Source organism: Salarias fasciatus, chromosome 12, assembly GCF_902148845.1.
Source record: "Salarias fasciatus chromosome 12, fSalaFa1.1, whole genome shotgun sequence".
NCBI classification, from domain to species: domain Eukaryota; kingdom Metazoa; phylum Chordata; class Actinopteri; order Blenniiformes; family Blenniidae; genus Salarias; species Salarias fasciatus.
This window is the reverse complement of record NC_043756.1, coordinates 9315349-9336796: the sequence shown is the minus strand read 5'-3', so window position 1 is coordinate 9336796 and position 21448 is coordinate 9315349. Positions and strand designations below refer to the sequence as shown.

The 21448-nt window shown below is 42.5% G+C and overlaps 2 protein-coding genes across 2 annotated transcripts; both read left to right on the top strand.

Moving 5' to 3' along the window:
- The first annotated feature begins 2480 nt into the window (after positions 1 to 2480).
- gda (guanine deaminase) lies at positions 2481 to 9471 on the top strand. The gene is made up of 14 exons (XM_030105002.1): positions 2481 to 2579; positions 3469 to 3557; positions 3768 to 3939; positions 4114 to 4201; positions 6336 to 6441; positions 6643 to 6670; positions 6811 to 6918; positions 7111 to 7218; positions 7325 to 7422; positions 7658 to 7725; positions 7812 to 7958; positions 8269 to 8387; positions 8483 to 8510; positions 9084 to 9471. The coding sequence occupies exons 1-14, from the start codon at positions 2481 to 2483 to the stop codon at positions 9146 to 9148; spliced, it is 1323 nt and encodes a 440-aa protein (XP_029960862.1). The 3' UTR covers positions 9149 to 9471.
- A 3812-nt stretch (positions 9472 to 13283) lies between these two features.
- On the top strand, positions 13284 to 17246 carry LOC115398651 (uncharacterized). The gene is made up of 5 exons (XM_030105531.1): positions 13284 to 13535; positions 13942 to 14236; positions 14543 to 14709; positions 14966 to 16164; positions 16267 to 17246. Exons 2-5 carry the CDS (start codon positions 13987 to 13989, stop codon positions 16658 to 16660), a joined length of 2010 nt encoding a protein of 669 aa, XP_029961391.1. The 5' UTR covers positions 13284 to 13535; positions 13942 to 13986; the 3' UTR covers positions 16661 to 17246.
- Positions 17247 to 21448: the final 4202 nt, after the last annotated feature.

Genomic DNA, 21448 nt, shown 5'->3' with positions numbered 1-21448 from the left:
TATCCATGGAAACGCCATGCAGAAGCCCAACATGGACAATTATTTCTGATTTTTGCTTATTACAGCATGAATTAAAAAAAAGGCCAGTTGTGTCAAGATAGAAAAGGACGTTTGAACAAGCAGTCCAACGTTACCGCATCAAAAGCGCAGATAATTCTAAAATAACCTTAATTCAACATGAATGTGATCTATAAATTATATAAATACTACTGCAAAGTGCATCTTACTACTTTTAGTTCCAGTGATTCTGGTGTCGGACAGTAAACCAAAGGTCAAACTGATGTCATAGTTTAATTTTTAAGGAAATGGTCAAATGACAATGAAATGGTGGCAAAAAATACATATGTTTAACATGCATATAAACACACGCACAATAAAGAAACTTTGGTATAAAGGATAATTTTTTTGCTATCACAATAAATGAATACATTTATATACATTTTATATATTAAATGGTGCCACAATTGTGAGAATAATACCTTCATGTGATGAACAGCAGAGCTTATTAAGCAACTCATTTTATATGTTATAAATGAAAAATACCCTTGTTTTTGTAGTTAAGTTCATGAGTGGGTTACAAATTTCATGTGGTTAATTAATTAATGCGTGCTAAGCTGTCTCTGGAAAACATCAGATGTAAAGTACAGCTTCTTATTTCCAAAAGTCCAAGCAACTCCTGTTAAACATTTGAAAGCTTCTATTATAAAATGAAGATTTTTTTTTCTTCTTTCTAATTTTAACACAAAGCTCTGAGTCTGTAGAGTAACAGGTGGATCTGGTCTGAATCAGCCTCCTTCACTTTGACCCTTGAACCTGTGAAAAGAAACGTAACTCTCTCTCATGAGCTGGTGATGAACTGGCGATCGGGCTACCCTGCCCTCAATTACCACATCGATGGTTCACCTCCAGCACCTTGTCAGCCTCAGCAGATGTGCACGACTGGCCATCATGATCCTGTGATCTAAGCTCCTTTGGAGAAAGTTCTCATTTTTTTCAATAAGTATGACACATTATTCATGCATCCTTTCACTGACCTGAGGTCACTATATAGACTTGCATGCAAGCTGATGCTCGCTGTCATAAATCATGTGGAGTTAAAAGAATGTGGTAACACTTCAGTTTGTAATTCCCCTTTAGGAAAAATTTCATGTGACTTGGCCATTGAGCTCATAGGATCCCCTTTTGCATCTCATGTGCATCATATGGTTGCGCTCTGCTTGTGACTAAAAGTTAAAAATGATTACCTGATGGTAACCCTGGAGTGGAGCGTGGGTGGTGGTTTCCTGTGGGGATGGAGGAAACACACTCAAAAAATGACGTCTTGTCTCCAGTTCTTTCTGCTTGAGCAGCCAAAGATGCAGGGAGTACCTGCGCTGAAGAGGTGACCAACAATCGTACACACAATCGTGCTTATTCTTATTCTGCAGCCAATCGTCTATTTAAGATGCTCAGTTTCATATGTGAGAAGCTGTTATGTATTTCATCACAGGAAGAGAGGTGAAATCACTGAAGTGTAAATGGGCGATTGGCCACATTTGGTGATTTCTCACCATTTTCCCCAAATTTAACAATCATTACTTGAAGACAATTAATAGAGGCATTAAACTTTGTGTACTATATTGAAATAGATGGGGTTTGTGCAGGATTTTTGTATTAATTTTCAATGACACAATGTATTGACCCTGGGTCTCATGAACAAGTTAAACTTATATTAGTCCAATTTGGTGCATAAGGTCACTTAGCTGATGATTTTTTTGAACAATCCATTATGCTATATATCATGACATGTGATTTATGTCATTTTTACTCTTTTCATGAGGATTTTATGATAACAGATGTTGCAATGCCTCATATAATCGAAGTTCCTCCGATGGGGACCCCAATACTCTACCAAACAAATATTTCTTCAAATTACTGTAAATAACTGCAGTGATTAATACTTGGCTTGTATCTCATAGTGTTTATACTGTATGTTTGTTTGGAGTCGCACCTGCCTCTGTCAGTCTTACATTCCAACATGACACAGAATGTCCTCCTTCCAGGTTACTAAATACAGCTTCCTCTATAGACCCACATGCATGTATACACATGTGTACAAAATGTCTATTTCTCTATCTATCTCCATTAATCATTATCTCCCTGTTCCATCTGTAACCTAACTGCAGTTTTTTTTCTTTAGTAAAAACATTTCAATTACAACAAATGTACATTTTCGGTAAGTGAGCCTAATTTAAAGCCATTATTTCTGAACCAAACGCAAAACATGACACGTTTTGTCACTGACTCAGTCGATTATAAAAGGTGTCGCCTTATTGTTTTGTTTTGTTTTTTGTTTTTTCTTCCCCACATCCCCACGTGTCTTTGCTCACGTGGAGCTGTGAATCCCGGTGGGTGGCGTTCAGCTCCGTCCGGTGCGCTCGTGCACAGCAGGTGTCTCAGTGCTGCGCGCGGAGACTGACAGGTCAGAAGGAGACATGTCGATGAAGAGCGTTTACAGGGGGACTTTTGTCCACTCGACATGGGAGACACCGCTCCAAATCCTGGAAGATGCGCTCCTGGGGGTGGATGAAGGTGGCAAGGTAAGTTATCTCAGAGAGTTAATTGAAATATTAATAAAGTATGGAAGTTTTGGGGCCCCAAGAAAGCTGTATTTTCAGCTCTCCTGGTCTGATATGAACTTCTCATGACATGTGAATCTAGAGCCTGCATTGCTTTCTGTCGTTTTTTTTTTTTTTTTCAACAAATAGTTACCTGGTAAAACTGTTATCAGAAAAACTGCGAGACTTTGAGTCCTTTACAGCAAAGCTGGTGTTCCATTTAATTGCTGCTGCCTCCCATAAAGCAATTATTTATTTGACGTTGAACTCTGCTTTTATCTGTTGAATGGCATCACCCTTCCTTCCGATTTAGTCTTCTTGTTTTTTCATGAATACTTTTGTGCTTTTGATAATGCTAGTTATTCTGACTTCAGTTTTTTTTTTCTTTTTTCTTTTTTTTTTACTCTTCTTGCTTGCTAATATAAACCACCAAGAAATTCAGTAAATGTGCTGTACAAATCAAGTTTCTTGCTTTGTCAGACTAGGTATTAATTTTGTGTGACTGTGCATGAGAGACAGCGAGGGTGACGTAATAACATAATATTCAACTGTTTGATCCAGCATGGCCTGCTGTTGACCAACAGGGTAGACTCTGTAAAATCTAGTGAAAAAACAGAGCATGTATAAAGAAGTCTGAGTGGTAAATTTTGAGGAAAGGTGTGGCAATAACTAATCACCATCAGCAGCATCATGACAGCAGCTGTATATAGAGGTAAAGTACACTGAACTCCAGTTTGCTTTTTTTCTGTAATCAAGAGTGCAATATAGGGATCACGAAGTGTCGCTGTACTTTATACATGAGATGTGTTTACACCTTGCTTCATGGTGAATGAAACTCTGTAACTCTTTCTGATTTCTTCTCTGTCACCAGATTGCCTTCATTGGGGAAGGAAAAGACATCAAACAACTGTCTCAGAAGTTTGGATTCAACCTTTCTGAAGTCATTCAGCTGGCACAACAGTATGTCGACTACTACTAAAATGCCTGTACATGTTGTACTTTTTATCAGTAAAGAGCTTTGCATGGAATCGAATTATTAAGTGAGAGATTAACACTGTTTTGTCTTCGAATATTAATATAAAATGAAGACGCGTCATTGCACAGTAAGTACTTCATCATTCACTGGTCATAGCGTCAGGTCACTCATTTTCATGGCTTGATGCACTGCAGTGAGTTCTTCATGCCGGGAATGGTGGACACCCACATCCATGCATCCCAGTACAGCTATGCTGGCACGGCCCTGGACCTGCCGCTCCTGCAGTGGCTCAATACCTACACCTTTCCAGTGGAGGCACAGTTTGACAACCTGGAGTTTGCACGCAAAGTTTACACTCAAGTTGTGGTGAGTTCCATGACTTTTTGACGTAGCCTATAAGTTAATGGAACTTGATTAAAAAGAGGTTGCTGTATGGTGAAGCAGCCACTGTCCTGAAATGGGTGTGAACAATTCAACAATGAGAGGAGAGAAAACTATTTAGACGATCTTAATCCTGTAACACAATACCTCTATTCACAGAAAAGGACTCTAAGAAATGGAACAACCACTGCCTGTTACTTCGCAACGATACACACAGATGCCTCTCTCCTGTTGGGCCAACTTGCAAGTAATATATTCTCCACGCAAATACACACTTTTCCCAAGTCTTCATTTTTCAAGTAATTTATTTATTTTCAATGTAGTGTACATTTGAACTGTCCAGTTAGAAGGTAAAGTGTGTCGTCATGGTCTTAATTCCACCACGGCAGTACATTTTGAGGCTAGACACTGCGCTCTCACTGAATGAATGTCTAGACATCTGTGTATTTGGTAATCATCCAGGAGAACAGGTCAATGGGATGAAATTACATAATTATATGAACTGTGGCGGCACTTTGACTGACAACACACACAAACGTCCCATAAAAGATTACTTATTTAGACTCATTGCTTCCCTGTCCCCTCATTCTTCTTAATGCTGCCAAAGCAGACTGATCTTTAACCTTCATGTCTTGTGCTTATCATGATGGCGTCATATTGTGCAACACTAAACACATGACACGCGTGTGAGTGAATTTGTTTGAGCCGTGACTCTGGCAGGTTTGTACAGTCATTTGTGTGTGTTCAGGGTCATTGCGCTCTTAACTTTGGCCCGTTCTGAGCAACCGCATCTTGTTTTCGAGGCAACTGTGTGACGCAGGCACACGTGCAGGGGCAAGACTGTTTCCCACATCGACATGCCTGCACTAATAGGGTGTGAAAATAGTTACTGAAGTGTCTATCTCAACACGTAATCAACAAATATTCCACTGCAGAACATTTGGGGTTGTAAAGTCTGCAGGAAATTTGATTGAAACAAAGCATTTTCTTAGTTACTTTCTCACACACACGCAATGTCTAGTTACTGAAACTATCACCACTAAAAGCCAAATGATATTTAGAATCTCAAATAATTTCAGGTTAGAAAAATAGTCTGCAAAACTAGAATTTGCGCATCACCCACAGCCATGTGCTCAAATAACCCAGCTGTCATTGATGAGTAACTTTGGCCGACAGAACATTGTGAGTCCAAACAGAATTTTGCACAGAACACTTTCTTTGCCCCAGGGGCAGATTCCAGTACATGGAGGTACCCATGACAGTGAGCCAGCAGGATGAAGCAACAATCCAACTCAACTGAACTGTTGCTGGCGTTTGTTTGTTTGTCTGTTTGTTGTCACAAATCCAAACATCAGTCAGATCAGACTGATGATGGGTGGAACTTCGTGGGAAACCAATAAAAAAATGTTTTTCTTCCCCTAAACCAACAGGTGAAGATAACTAGCAAAAGTGAGAACGCCGGTAAATAAAACATAGAGCGAACTCTCCCATACTTTTCCTCCAATCAGAGGCTGAGGGTGTGTGCAGTTGTATTGATGCCAGCATGTGCTTGTGTGTGCTCAAACTCACAATAGCGATAATAAACTGCGAAAAGTTTTTTTTTTCTCAACTCAGGCGGTACATTTCATGCTACAGTCACAACAGCTGAATCTCTCTTGAGATAAATTAGGAAAAATATTCAGACCCACTCCTCAACTCTGCTTGTTTGGGACACACAAGGAGGTTCTTGCTTCTACAAATGGATTGATTTTCACCAAAAGCCTGACGTTCTGTTACAGTCATGTCAGTTCATGGAAACAGAAAAATGGTTTTGTCACAATACTTTATCAGTGATTTTTGTTTGCCTCAACTGAGCTCACAATGTTCATGGCAGCTGCCCTCTGTGCCAATAAAATATCATGCAGCTCCTGCAGATTTTTTGTCTCAAATCAATTCTTAATCTGAGGTGTTTGTTTTCAACATATCCCAGAACTGTTCTACCTAGAATACACTCGATTTCACAAATAATTGCTCTCCTAAAACAGCTCCAACATGAGATCTATTGTCAACTGTGGCAACTGGAGGACCTACAAGACCTGAGCTGCTGCTGTGAAAAAGGGCCAAATCCAACCCCCACCTTTAGAATATTAACATGATTTTGCCGATTTGGAGCAAAGCTGAACAGAGAGTACCTGCTCTGTAGGTATTAATAATAACTTAACCTTTTCTCCTCTAAAAAGTTTTTTTTTTTTTAATTTTGAGTTCTAATTTTACATTTTTTATTAAATATTAAATATTTTATTACAACTCCTTCCTGTTATTCATTCAAACTGGAACATAATCTTAGTGGAAGACCATTGAGTCATTCTCTTATCACTCAGTCAGCTTTCATTCTTCCTCAGATGACTTTGGACAGCGTGCCTTAGTGGGCAAAGTGTGTATGGACGTGAACGACTGTGTCAAAAACTACAGAGAAACCAGTAAGGACTCTGAAGAGGAAACAGGCCGGTAAGCATAAAGCAGGAACAAAAGCTGGATGCATGGATACAATCTGATATTATCTACCAATCAATTCTTGTACAGAAGAAAATTAAATATTAGTTACAGATGTTGCTGGCAAAGGGAGTGTTTTTCATTTGTTGAACATGTGCTATTTATTTGCTGCTTCCAAATAGTTACCAATGGTCTTTTTTTTTTTGTTGTCTTTAGGTTTATTAAGGAACTTTTAAAGAAAGAGGTAGGAGTCTATAGGAGTCTACAGCGCAACGAACTCAACAGTTTACAGATGTATGAAGAAAAGTGTTTGATGGTGCAGCTTTGTTTCTCACAGGCGTGTGTGTGTGTGTGTTTTCCTTGTTTTTGGGCGTGGTGGGGCAGTACCCTCTTGTGAGGCCAGTGGTGACCCCCCGCTTTGCCGTGACCTGCACCGAGCCCTTACTCAAACAGCTGGCAGCGATCGCTCGGAATAATAGCGTGCACATTCAGGTGAGTTCAGTGTGGCCACCAAACAGGGCTGCGACCCCAGGAGACTGTTTCCATAGCGATATTTTAATGTTTGTCCCGTGAGATTCATGACAAACATGCAAGAGCCGCAGAGTAATATTTGATGTGAGTTAGCTCAGGAACTCCTCTCTCCTCATGATCGAAAAAGAAACATGCAGTTGTTTTGGTTTCCAGAGTCACATCAGTGAAAATGTCGACGAAGTGGAGCTTGTAAAGAAGCTGTTTCCTGATTCAACGTCCTACACCGATGTTTACCACAAATGCAACCTTCTCACCAACAAGGTGGGCTCACAGTTATTTGTGAACCAAAAACACTGAAAACAGGTAAAAAAAAAAAAAAAATCCTTGACAGCTGTAAGTAATTGTTGATGATGGGGATTATTTGCAGACCGTGATGGCTCATGGCTGCCATCTCAGTGACAAGGAGCTGGCTGTGTTCAGAGAGACTGGGACGTCTTTGGCTCACTGTCCTAATTCCAACTTATCGTAAGTCTCAGATTCATAATATGTCAAATGTGTACGATACTATAGCTTAGTGACACAAGACATATATAGTGGGTATATCAGCAAAGGTTTGAGTGCAAAAATATGCATTATCAGATGCTTTATTGTCAAATATGATATTAGATTGAAGGAGATGAGACAAGATAAGATAAATACTTTGACTTTGATCCCTGATTAGGGAGCAGTCAGTCAGGATGTTATTTCACTGTGTCATCAGGTTGTGCAGCGGACTGTTGGACGTGCGTAACGTCCTGAAACACAAAGTGAAAGTGGGGCTGGGAACAGGTGAGAGCCGAACAGCTGTTTGCTCAAACTGCATTCTCTGCATCTTTTTCTTTGCGTTTTACCTCTCCGGTGTTTACTGTCATCAGATGTTGCAGGAGGCTACTCCGCCTCAATGATCGATGCTGTGAGGAGAACTCTGGATACGTCCAAAATCTTGAGCATACAGAACCCAAACTATGAGACGCTCACCTTTGAGGAGGTGTTCAGACTGGCCACACTGGGAGGCAGCCAAGGTACAAAGCACAATTGACTTTTTCAGTATTTCCTGGATCATCACATTTGTAAGACATCTAAATACATGTTATAACTCAAGCAGCCACTCTCTGCTAAATAAATGAAAATTTCACCACTATATTTCCAATCATTCTGTCGTCAGAATGAAAACATTATGGCTCTTTTTTGGTTCACTTCCACCAGCAGTCGTTTCTCTTCTTGGAAGATCGTTAATGTGACTGCGTTATACTCATTCTGGAGGAGAAAACCCTGAGATAGTTTTGATTCAAAGACTTAAGTGTGTTGTTTTCTGTGTTCTGTTGGTTGCAGCCTTGTCTCTGGATGAACAAACGGGGAATTTCCAGGTGGGCAAACACTTTGATGCCCTGAGGGTGAATGTGGCTGTTCCCGAAGGACCCATAGACCTGATCCAGCCCGAGGAACCAAAGGTTTGTATGGGACATAGTGTTGATACACAAATATTTTGATGCAACAAAAGGTTTTTTTGTGTTTTAACTCTCATTTGTCATCACTTCATTTTCAGATTCTTTTGGAAAAGTTCCTAAATTTGGGTAAGTGTCATTGATCTCTTGCTTTTTTTGGTCCTCTGAGATGATGGATTGTTATGCTGCCTCGATTCCTGGGTTAGGGTTAAGGTGAATATTTATTCTGCAAGAACAGACAAAGGTGTTCTTTTACTTGTCGTGGCAAGAACAGAAACATGGTTAGTTTTGGACAGACATTTTGTACTGCATGAGCTCCTGGAAATCCAATTTTAATTTCAACCACACAATTGTTTTCCGCATATCACATGAGAACAAAGTTCTAGTTCAGACGTGTCCTATTTCACGTAAAACTTTAAGTGTAAAGCCCCTGGCGGGGATCAGAACAAAAAGAATGATTGTAGGTGTCTGATTAACTTTTCCAGTTTGTCAGCGTGTTATTAGACATCATCTGGGCAGAACTGCATGTGCTGCATGTGGTGTTCTAAAACTAATGATGGCTTAGTCAACAGAGTCTGGTTTATTGAAGCCAGGATTCGCCTAAAACCTTCCCAGGCAGGGAACCTTCAGGATCAGGGTTTGACACCACTGCTTCAGTGGTTCACTCTAACTTTTCTCACAATGGTGCTTGTTATTCTACAGGTGATGATCGTAACATCGTGGAGGTGTTTGTTGCTGGAAGGAAGGTGGTGCCTTTTACAGATTGAAAGTGAAATTGCTTTGATGCTCCAGTGCATATCTGAAAGATATAACATCCTTTATACAATCTTTTAATTTTTACGGGGGTGAACTGAAGTGGATTATGGCACAAAAATAGTACAATATCTGATATAACATCAACATTTTAACCCAGGGATTAGAATGGATAATGCCAGTGAGGTAACTTCGACCCACCCTGCTCCACCTAGAGGTCAAGTCATAGAAATGATAAATGGCTCCTACACCAGTTATAACTGAACAATTCCACCACATTGATATGAGAATGAAAACTATAAGTTTTCTGAAAATATTCTTTAATTTTTCATCTCAAACTGGGTTTTTTTTTTCAATTTGTATTTAAAATAGATATCACATTAAAATGTGATTAAAAAAAAGGACTTTCTTCCTCAGGTGACCTGTGAACACAATAACACATTATTTGTTTGAAATCATGATAATGGGGACCACATGTGGTCTGGGGCCCTCCAGTCATCAATGTTATATTTGGATATTTGTTATATTTGTTATATTTAGATTTTAATTATTACAGAGTAAAAAGTAAACTGCCAAAACTCTGAGAGCTGAATAAACTAGGAACTACAGGGACTCACTACTGCCACCTATTGCACATAAGTGGCATGAATTGAATTGTACATACAACTGCTTTAAAAGAAATCCTTTTTTTTTTTTTTAACTGAATAATCAACTTGCAAGCACTGTCAACATTGTACTTTAAAATAAAATCTTCCAAAGGAACTTACTTTTTACACACTTACTGATTAACAACTCTGTTTTTTTACTCATCATTTACTTTTTATAAATGAATAAAAATACTCATGCGGTGGACTACAGTCCATGTAATGCATTGAAAAAACAGACTTTTTATTGTATATTGGTAAGTAGGTGTTCATGTAGTTCTCTGTTCACCTGCAATAGGGGAAATCTTTAGGATCCAAAGTTTGAGACAGACGTTTTTACTGTACACTCCCTCTGAATGCAGAAATTGCAGAAATTGAAGTGTTTCAGTAGCACATGCATAGGAACGAAGGGTTTTAGGGTTGTTATTTTTTTTATCATTTTAGTAGAGTGTAGTTTTTTCAGTTTTAATTAAACTGTCTCGTTATTGTGCAAAAATGTAATTCTTCATTGTGTTTGAACCTTTTCTGTGTGCATAAAAGGAAATGTGATAATTTGTTGATACTAATAAAAAACTGTATGATTCACCCCAGAATTCTTCCTGATTTCAGTGAACGTCTTTGATAAAGAATTTCTTGATATTAAGATTAATTTAAATGACTTAACTATTTAAATGTTTGATTCAGTCAATCAGCCAATTTGTATAGCACTTTTCAGATTTAAAATTACAACAAAAGCTGCTTTACAGCATAAGTACTGTACATCATTAATTTAATTAATAATAAATATATTTTTAAAAGGTCTGTTAAAAGCCTGATTAAAAAGGGTTAGGGTTAGGGTTTTTAACCTTCCTTTGAAAATATCTGTGATCTCTGTGGTCTGATTAGAGGAATAATCAGATTAGATAGACTTTGTATTTATGTGACTTTTCTATTTTTTTTTTATTTTAATTAATGATAAATGAAGGGAAATTGAAGTGGACTCAGAGGTGAATATGCCTTGTTACTAACCTGACACGCCAGATGGACAGTTTCATATGTCCGCCACGGAATCTGCAGGATTTAGGAACTGAATTAGGCAAGCCCATCTGCTATGCAAGGTTACCTTGTTACACCTTTGAATGTCAATCACATTTTGCTTATTCACTGAACCTTTTACATGACATCAAAAAATGGGATCAAATTCTACTGGCGATACTCTTCAATATGTGCTTGGAAAATATATTTCTGTTGTTGATCTGTTTGCAGTTTTAAATTCCTGGCCCTTAACCTTAACAAAACATGTTAGTTAAAAACAACAACAACAACAAACAAAACATGAGTGAAAACATTGGAACTGATTTGTTGTTCACTAGACTTATTTCATCCAGAGTCTCCACCATCTGGACCAGACAGGTCGGATGGCAGACAGAAGACTTTATAAGACGGTCAGGTCAGGTCAGGTCCTAATGACAGCAAGGACCATTATCATGAGTGCCATGGACGGCGAAGAGACGGTGACGCAGCAGGACGGAGGCAGTGGGCATCATATGTGACCAGCAGTGAAGGAACTTTACTGTGCTGTCCCGGATGAAATTCTGGCCACACTCGTAGCTTTCCAATGTCAGAGCCAGCAGAGTGCAGTCTGCGCTCCATTCGACAGTCTCGTCCATCATCCAAACCTTTTGCAGAGAAAACAGGTGTGTATTTGGTCAATGATGGAATCATAGGACAGGACACTGTGTATAAATTGTGTGTGTGTGTGTGTGTGTGTGTGTGTGTGTGTGTGTGTGTGTGTCGTGCAGTGCTCCATTATATTGTGGTGAAGTTACTATTAATGTTAAAATTACATTGGTAACTTGCTCTACAGAAGGCATTACATTACCGATTCTAGTACAGTCCTTTGAATTCTATGTCTAGAACTGGATGACATCCTGGCATGGGTGGCAGAAAAAAAAACTTCTGACTGAACAGCAAGAATAAGCAATCTGTAACACGGTGATTGCAAATAATGCCGACACACTGAGACAGATCCATACCGCAATCCTTCAAGACAATGATGTTTTCCAGAATATCATCACTGTTAACATCTCTACCATTGACCAGGTATTGAAAAAAAAACTGATGACCATGACACACATTTACAGGGCACCATTTGGCTAAGTGAAAGAGCTGCAGTACCTGTATGCACATGTCAGTCAGTTACTGGTTGTCTACCATTGTAACGGTTTTGAAATTAAGCAGTGGTTCCAAAATTCTTTGGACTTCAATACCCACTTTAACTGATTTATAAACCAAAGTATTGGCCTTCTCCAGCTTCAACATTTTGCCTAAAAACTGCCGTTCATGATACGATAATAATTATAATTCTTATTTTGAAGAATACATAATGTGATAAGGAAAGGGGTCAAAGCCTTCCAGGACGATCTCGACTGTGGTTTTATATAGTAAGTCAAGTCATTGATTATTTCCCCCTTCCCTTTCTCTGAAATACCCCTGCAAGTACCCCTGCATAGGCCTTAGGAAGCATGCAACCCAGGTGTGCAGCCACTGTAGTATTGGTATATTTGAACTTGAAGAGGAGAACTTAACATTCCCATATAATATTCTGTTACTCGAGTAGCGTATGACTCTTCTGATTTGATGATTTTTTTTTTTTCTTTTACTCTTTTGTAGAGAACAATGGCATTGGAAGGAAACAACACTCCTCACATTCTCATGTTCGTAGATGAAGCTGGCTTTGGCTTGCACCAAAGTGGATGTCCCAGGCCAGCGTGAGGGCAACATTACCATGTATGCTGCTGTTTCTAAGAATGGTGTGGCCACTCCCATCCCTAGTCTTCTCCCATATAATACACAGAAGTTCCTCATCTTGGACTGAATTCCCTCTAATCTGTTTTGAGAATGTAATTTCTGTATCAGGAAATGAGCCAAACCCATGGAAAAAAAAAACCCTGGAAAAAAACAATGTTCTTTAAAAAAATATTCTACAATTAAAGAGTCTTCTGTTTGAAAGGATTTTAGCCTGTCTTTTAATAAGGGTCAAATAATTGCATCCACATAAAGCAGAGTAACTTTCACACATCTGGAGTGAAAGTCATGCTGATGAATTGCACTGCTAATATCAGCCAGACCCTCAAATTTTGGTTGATTTTGGGCTTTATTATTATCCTTGTCATTACTATGAATTTCACATTTAAAGAGTTTGTTGGCTTGTTGGGATTCGCAGGCAGAAAAAAGCATTTTATGCTGCCGCTGTGAAATAGTGAATACACACACCTCCATGTGTTATACATGGGGTACTTATGATTTTTAAATAAAATGTAACTTTATGACATTTGTTCATCAGGGTGTCCTCTAAATGATTAAGATTAACTCAACTTTCTTGTTTGTTTGTTTGTTTATTTTTGTTTCGAGCAAAATTGCATTTCTCAGCTCTTGAAATCATGAGTTCAATTGTCCCCATCAGGGACTATTTTTCCCCTGTGCATAGTCTTCCAGGAAGACACGCCCACTTCAAACCGAGCCTCTGCTTTTCCATCGAGGGTAAAACATTGCGAAATGTAATTATTTTTCCATTCTTCGGGATACAAGATACTTTTATGTGATCTGACGAAAATGGTTTATTAACAGACGGGGTGAAGTATCCCTGACAGACCAAGCTCAGGGAATAAAAGAAACAGGTTCTGAAACGAGGAAGTCCTGGTGGATCAGGGCAGACGGAGCGAGGGTCGCTCACAGCACAAATTCTGAACGAAACTGTCTTCATTAGATCTCAAAGGTGGGTGTTCAATACATTTCGGGGTTCCAGTTGATCAGGATATAGCTAATGATAGTTTTTTAATTTGTGTAAAAGAGAAAGGAAGCTGCACTTCCTGTTTGTCTTAAAGTTTGATGAAGACCTGATGTTATGTCACCGTTTTCATATTGATCTGTCAAAGGAGAATTAGGTTTTTCTTAGTGATTTTTGGCAGAAAATATACGAGCCCATATTAAAAACTCTATAAGTTACATAATATTAAAAAAAAAAAAAACATCATCACTGTTTTTGTCCTGTTGAGTTTGGCTGTAGGTTGTGACAAATACTTCCTGTCTTAAAATGTCCTGATCATTTGGTGAATAGGCCAATTGTAGAGCACTATTCATATTTCTCCTTGTTGGATGTGCTTCTGTTCCTCCCCATGTAGACCCAGCTTCCACTGCAGATCTGTGGACCCAGCTGAGGTCCAGCAATGCCTCTGTTTCGAGTCCTGGATGAATGTTGCCTCGCAAAAGCTGGTCGCAGGCGCAAGAGAAAGAGGAATGTGGAGTGGATGAAGACCAGCCGAAGGCCGGATGAAGATGGCTCGGTCCTTTCGTTGACTCGGCTGTGTATGCTGAGCGTCGCCGACAACATGAAGGAAGTGTGGGTCAAAGACTACGCTGACAAATATCTGGATCAGTATTCATTCAGACACATCATGGGGCCTTTCAACTTGCTACGTGAGTCTGAGGGCTTTGTTTCACCCACCGCAGCAGAAAGTTGACATAATTTTGCTTTTTATGCTTCATGAAGCAACATACAGGTGTTATCGCAAGTGTATGAAGTACCTTTTGTTCCTGTTTTTCTGACCGTATATCCACTGATCATGTGAACTTGAACTTTGAACTGTTTTCAAACATTTCATTCAATGAGAGTGATTTACAATGCTACAATACCTGTTATCCTATTTCCACACCTTCCTTTAAATTTATTTTGCTCCACTTATTAGTGGAAAGAACGTTCCCACTTATTCATTATATTTGCAGCTGGTGACCTTGTGGAGGAGCTGATGTTGCTGCTGTGCTCCAGAAAGGAGTTGTCCCGGGCGGCACTCCACCTCCTGCTGGTCCCGCAGCTCCGAAGTCTGTCTCTGGAAAGTTGTCCTGGTTTAGTCACCCCGGCTCTCTGTGGTCACATTTCTGCACGTTGCCAGGTTAGAAAGAACCTGACATTTCTCTTCTTCTACTGATCGCACTTCAGCATATGTTAGGGCTTTTGAAAAAAAGTTATTTTTGCATGTTTCTAATTGTATCCAAATGTTATCACTAATTTTAAGTGTAAGCATTGTGATTCAGTTATCAGCGGAAATCATTTAAAGGAATATTTCTTGTTTTTAACATGTAGCAAACTTACAATACATAGTTATTGCTACTTAAGAAAGACCTTGAAATTCGCCTCTGTTTTTTCAGGGTCTGCTGAATCTGGACCTGTCTGGAGCCCAGCAGCTATCCGTGAAGGTCCTTTGTGAAACCCTCCACAGTCTATCCAATCTGCACTGGCTCTGTCTGGCTGGCATTCCTTGTGACAGATTTGTAATCAAGACGATCACCCTCTGTTGTCATTTGTTGCGACATCTCGATGTATCCCGCTGCCATCTGCTTACCCCATCCGCACTCCTTCCTCTCGGAGGCGGGCCTTGCTGCCCGTCCTCTCCCAGTCCCAATGGCTCATCGTCACACTGCGCCTCGCCATCTCAGTCTTCCATTTCTTCCCCCTCCTCTTCCTCGGCCTTGTCTCCCTTACCTCTACGCAGTCTTCTGGCTTTGGATATTGGGTTTGAGGAGAAGGAGGGAGACTCCGTGGCAGCGGCGGCCTACCTTCTTCTTTCCCTGCCTTCTCTGGAACGATTGGCCTTGGAGGGCCTCACACAGGCCTGCAGCCTCATTGAGCAGAAACAGTTCTGGCAGGTAGAAGAGTTCACTAGCAGAGAAGGAGTTCCCAGGCTGGAGGATTTATGGAGGGACAGAAGTAAACAACAGGTGAATGGCTGGAAGCAGATGAGAACAAGAGATAGGAAAGAAGTGGAGGATGAAGAAGAGGAGGGAAGGGGATTCTGGGAGGAGTCTGGCAGTGAGAGTGAGGAAAATGTAAGTAGAGACAAAGAGCTAGTTTCATCTGAAGATCAAACAGAGGAGAAACTCTCATCTCAGTCAGACCTGATCCTGCAGCTGAGAGATGTCAGAGGTTTGACTTGCGACTCTCTGGACAGTTTCGCGCGTGTATGTCCGAGCATCTCCTCCCTATCTGTCAGTGTCACTGACGATGATGAAAGCTTTGGAGGACAAAAACAGAGTTCTGTGCTAGCTGCAGGCCTGCAGAGCTACTCAGGCCAGCTGCGGAGTCTCTCGGTGCAATTCCCTGGCACTCTGACGGACCTCTTTCCTGCTTTGAAAGTTTCTGGCCCTTCTTTGGTTTCCCTCACCCTCGAGGGCGTGAAAACCAGCACTGACACTCCTCTCCTGGAGGTCATCACCATGTGCCACAGACTCAGAGAGCTGGCCATTTCTGTAGAGCCTCCAACCATAGCACGAGGAACGCACGATCGAGAGAGAATCCATGATGACGGAAATCTTCCAAAACTGCCTCACCTCAGCTCCCTGTCAATCAAGTAAGACCACTCTTGACGTGCACTGTAGACAAATTTGTCAAAGTTTTAGAGTGACAATATATGGAAGTAATTTTCCTTCTTCTTCTTTGTGTTTCCCAAAAGTTTCTCCTATGAGCACAACCAACCCAAACCCCTCATGTCCTGGATGTCCCTGAAGAGGGTGCTCAGGTGTCTCTTGAATGGTTCTCCCCTCCTGCAGAAGGTCTCGCTGGTCTCCCTGCCCTGCCCTTTGGACAGCGTTTTACTCAGAGTGCTGTTTGCTTTTCACAGGAGCTGGCTTCAGGTTTCAGATCCAGCGGGCTCACCTCCCTTGCCACTAGCACGGTTGCAACACATTAATCTGCTGCGAACAGATGTGACAATGCCGACTCTGAAAAAGCTGCTAGACAGGAGCAAGAATCTGAAGTATGTAGATGTGAGCTACTGCTGGAATATCAGTCAGCGTGAGTGGATGACCCTAAACACGTCCAATAAAGTAAAGTTTGTGTGGGTTTAGTGAAGTATCATGACTGAATGGTGACTTCAAGTATTCCATTCGAAACCTAATGCACTTCATAAAGTGTCTCAAAATGTTTGAAACAAAATCCACAGATTTTTTGTTTAGACCTGGCAAATGGCAAGGCAAGGCAAATTTCTTGATATAGCAGTATTCAGACAAGGCAATGTACAGTGCTTTACAAGGTAAAGTGCATTAAATCTAGGAGATTAAAAACAGACATTTAAAAGCTTTATTGACAAGAGGTAAGATTTTGAAGTTGGACAAAGCAGCCAGAGCAGAGATTGAAGCACAGGTGAGGACTCTGGCTGCAGCATTCTGGATGAGTTGCAGCTATCTATCAGATTTATTTTTTTTCTTTACTGAGACCTGTAAGCACAGTTTCAAAAATATTTATGCATGAGCATGTTTCTAAAAGGAGCATACCTGTCTTAAAAAAAACCAAACATCTGTATAAATAATAGAAGTGCCTTTTCTGCATATAGAAAGTAAGACATGCTGCAGTAATTCAGAAACGATTCAGAATCCACTCTTTGCAGTGAGATTATATTGTCTGAACTTCATTTGTAATAAACTATCAGCACTGCCCTCGAGTTCTGTGATTTTTTTTTCCCCAGCTCCTCTCCAAAATTTCTTAAGCAAACGTAGACATAAATGAAACATTGCAGCTTTTTATGGATAGATTATAAAAGCACTGAATTTTGTGTTGGAGACTCCACTACTCAACATTTTAGACCCTAGATGGCGGCAATGAGCCTGAATCTCACTATTCTGAATGCAATTTTGGCACATGAAAATCGAAAAGAAGTGGACCACTCAACCTTGGCTCATCTGCTCTTGTTGCTTACTGAGAAGACTTTCTGTAGAGCCAGACTCAGAGGAGGAGACTTGGATTTTGGTTTGGAGGCAGAGAGTTGTCGAGGCTGTGTCTTCCTCCCAAACTGAAACTGGGAGCTGGTTCCACTTGACAGGATCCTGACAGCTCAAAGCTCTGCAGGCCTTACTCTTCAATATGTGTTTGGAAAATGCAATTAATATATATTCCTGTTGTTGATCTGTTTGCAGTTTTTTAATTCCAGACCCTTAACTGTAACACAACATGTTGGGTAAAAAAAAAAAACAACAGCAAACAAAACATGATGAGTGAAAACATTGGAACTGATTTGTTGTTCACTAGACTTATTTCATCCAGAGTCTCCACCATCTGGACCAGACAGGTCGGATGGCAGACAGAAGACTTTATAAGATGGTCATTGTCAGGTCCTAATGACAGCAAGGACCATTATCATGAGTGCCATGGACGGCGAAGAGACGGTGACGCAGCAGGACGGAGGCAGTGGGCATCATATGTGACCAGCAGCGAAGGGACTTTACAGTACGGAGTTTCCTTGGTGATGGTAACTTTCTGGTAGCATCCATTTTTAGCTGAACACATTGCTAGTTGAAGATGGCCTCCATTAAACAGGATATGTCAAAACAACATGAACAACCCTTCAAACTACTTAGCAATTGCTCACAACAGAATCAAACAGAGCAGAAACACAGTTTCTCATTGATTTCATCAAATTGTAAATATCTTTGTACATGTCTCAATGTCTCAGAACATTTTGAATGGATCCTGTTGATCTAAACTGATTGATTGTTTCTCAGTGTAAAGGTTGTTCTATTTCATTTCAGTGAACCTGTAACCATGTGACTTACATCCCCTCGGGTCAGGAGCATTATGCCAAATTAACAACACTGGTGGGTGCGTGCTACACAGTATATGAATGACGCGCGTGCACACACTCACCCTCTTTATTTCTTCTGGTCGTTGAGCTTGTGCCGGTGTTTCTCCGTGCTCCCACTGCGACTTGTCATTGCTTTTGGCTGCTGTTTCTCTCTCACCCATCAAGCGTTCTACGAGTCGTGTGCCACTGTTTTGTGAGTGGTTTCTGTCCGCTGTCGGCTGCTTTGGCCAACTCGATGTGTTACACAGCACTTAGCCTTGTTGTGCTAATGTTACTCTGCTTGTAGCAGGTGTAGTGTCATGTCTCGAGTGGGCACTCTTGCCGCCTCGTGGCTTGGGAAGGTATTGCGGCTCTTCTTAAGGTCTGCTCTCCATGTTTCTTTGATTATTCTGGCTTCTATCCAGTCCTGGCTAGTGCTGTATTCAGTGTGTATTTTCTTTGTGCTGTCCCTGACAGTTCTCCTGCTGCATCATGGCTTCTGAGCTGGAGGAGGACCACATGGATTGTGCTCCTGAGGACTCCTTTCCACCTGCTCAGGACCCTCCTCTTCGTAAGGCGGTGCAGAAGTCTGGGACTAAGCAGAAGGTGGACCAGGCCTGTGACCCCAGGGTGGACTCTCTCCAAGCTCAGTTGGAGGCTATGCGTAAGACCATGGACACCATGGCCGTTGCACAACAGCGTTTGCTGGACGCCCAGGCCCCCTTGCAGGTTGGCCCTCATCCTGAATCGATCTCTCTGGCTGCTTCCGGCAGGATGGGTAAGACCAACAGCTCGGGCTGTGGCTCCTCGGACCTGCTGGACGATTATGACGACGACGAGCAGGCTGTTTTACTGGATGAATTTCCTGGTGACGGGCATTCGTCAGTGACTGGGAATTTCTCTGTGAAAGCCCTGCTGACACGTGCTGCTGGTGCTGCGGGTCTCCCTGCTCCGCCCTCTCCACCCAGGGCTTCGGCTTTGGATAGAGGCCCTGGTTGTCAGGGTTATGCCCTTTTGCCTGTTTATTCAGATTTTGTGTCCCGTCTCCGGGACTCGTGGGCACGGCCACAGGATGCCTTGACCCCACGCTCTGCACTTGGTGTGCTCCATGGTGCCGCTGAGCATGGCTTAGATGGGGCCCTGCATGTGGGTTCGTCGTCAGAGCTGTTCGCCACCCTAATAAGAAGTGCAGGGCTACTGATGGCTTGGTGGCTAAGGCTTACCAATCTACTGCTGTGGCGACGAGGCTGGCAAATACTAATGCTCTTTTGCTTGTGTATTTGGAGGGCCTCATCCGGGATCTGGATTCCAAGAGCCCATCTGAATTGTTCCCTGAGCTGTCCACTGTTGTGGATACGGTTATTCAGGAAGTGGGTGCACGGGCCAAGGCCCTTGGTACCTCCATGGCCCAGATGACCCTCACTCGAAGGCACATCTGGCTGAGTCAGACCAGTCTGTCGGATGCTGAGCATGCGGCTGTTATGGGGTCAAGTGTTTTGCCTGCTCAGGTGTTTGGCCCTGCTGCTGAGGCTACATTGGATGAAGCCCAGAAGGTGAGACAGCGGACCCAGTCGATTCGTCGCCAGCAGCTATCCAGACCTGGCTCTTAGCTTGCCCCGGAGAGACGTGTGGGTTTACAGAGATCCTTCTCGCACGGTCAAGGTTCATCTCAGGATTCTCGGGGTGGCCGACCTGCTTTTCGCCCACCTGACCGACGGTGGGTGCGTGGCCACTCCGGGGACCGTGCTGGTCGGGGCATGTCTGTGCCCGGTCAGCGTGCCTGACTCCGTTCCCATACTGGTGTCAGGTTTTTCCAGAACCCATCTTCACGCCTGGCGCCAGTGCACCTCATGCCCATGGGTGCTTTCTACTCTAGAGAGCGGCTCCCGCCTACAGTTCAGACTCCGTGCTCTGCGCTTTCAGGGCGTTTTACAAACGAAGGTGGGCGACGGCTCTCTCTCTCTGCCATTCTGGCCGATGAAATCTCAAGCTTGTTGTCCAAAGGGGCAGTACGTCCTCTGGTTCCGCAGGAGGTGCAAGGTGGGTTTTACTCCCCCTACTTCTTTGTCCCGAAGTGCACAGGGGGCTTCTGGCCCATTCTGGATTTGAGGCGATTGAACAGAATGTGCTTCCCTTCAAAGTGCTCAAACTGCAGACCCTGTTTCAAGTCGCCCGGCAGGGAGATTGGTACACAACCGTGGTTCTTCGAGATGCTTATTTCCATGTGCCCATTCATCCAGATCATTGGCAGTACTTGCGGTTCGTGTTCCAAGGTGTGGCCTACGAGTACCGTGTGCTGCCATTTGGCCTTTCCCTGTCGCCTCGTACTTTCACAGAGTGTGTCGATGCTGCACTTTCGCCTCTCAGGACACAAGGCATATGCATCCTCAACTATCTGGATGATTGGTTGGTGTGTGCTCCTTCCCTAGAGCTCGCTCACAAACACACTTCTGTCATTCTGGCCCATATGGCCTCCCTTGGTCTACATCTCAATGTGGACAATAGCAACCTGGTGCCCAGCAGGTCCGTGGTGTATCTGGGGCTGGTTCTGGACTCTCTCTATGACAGCGTCTCTGACGCCCAAGCGGGTGTCCGCCATCAGGGAATTCCGCAATGAGGTGCTTGGCTCGGCGCGCTGTTCCTTTCTCGGCTGTGTCAGAGGCTGATGGGCCTCATGGCAGCTGGTGCTCAGGCGGTGCCTTTAGGGCTGTTGCACACACGGCCACTTCAGCGTTGGTTTGTGAGCCGAAACCTGTCCATGCCGACAGACCGATTCACAATGCTGATTTTGCCTTTAAAAGGTCGGCAGGTTGTTGCCTGGTGGATGACCTCTCCGGCTGTCACGGCGGGGGTCCCCTTGGGCCTTGGGCCACCCAGGGTGACTGTGACCACAGACGACTCCCTGACAGGATGGGAAGGTGTGGGAAGGGCGTTATGCCAGGAGGACTTGGGATCCTGTGTGCTCGACTTGGCATATCAATTTGCTGGAAATGGAGGCAGTCCGTTTGGCCTTGCAGCATTTCCTGCCAGCTGTGAGAGGCAGGAAGGCGATGATAAGAATGGACTATACGGCAGTGGT

Bases quoted from the DNA above. Each gene is read 5' to 3' on its own strand.
- LOC115398651 (XM_030105531.1), top strand. From the start codon at position 13,987: ATGCCTCTGTTTCGAGTCCTGGATGAATGTTGCCTCGCAAAAGCTGGT. The intron at 14,237-14,542 runs GTGAGTCTGAGG...TTATATTTGCAG, and splicing joins GGGGCCTTTCAACTTGCTAC to CTGGTGACCTTGTGGAGGAG. The intron at 14,710-14,965 runs GTTAGAAAGAAC...CTGTTTTTTCAG, and splicing joins ACATTTCTGCACGTTGCCAG to GGTCTGCTGAATCTGGACCT.
- gda (XM_030105002.1), top strand. From the start codon at position 2,481: ATGAAGAGCGTTTACAGGGGGACTTTTGTCCACTCGACATGGGAGACA. The intron at 7,726-7,811 runs GTGAGAGCCGAA...TACTGTCATCAG, and splicing joins GAAAGTGGGGCTGGGAACAG to ATGTTGCAGGAGGCTACTCC. The intron at 7,959-8,268 runs GTACAAAGCACA...TGTTGGTTGCAG, and splicing joins CACACTGGGAGGCAGCCAAG to CCTTGTCTCTGGATGAACAA.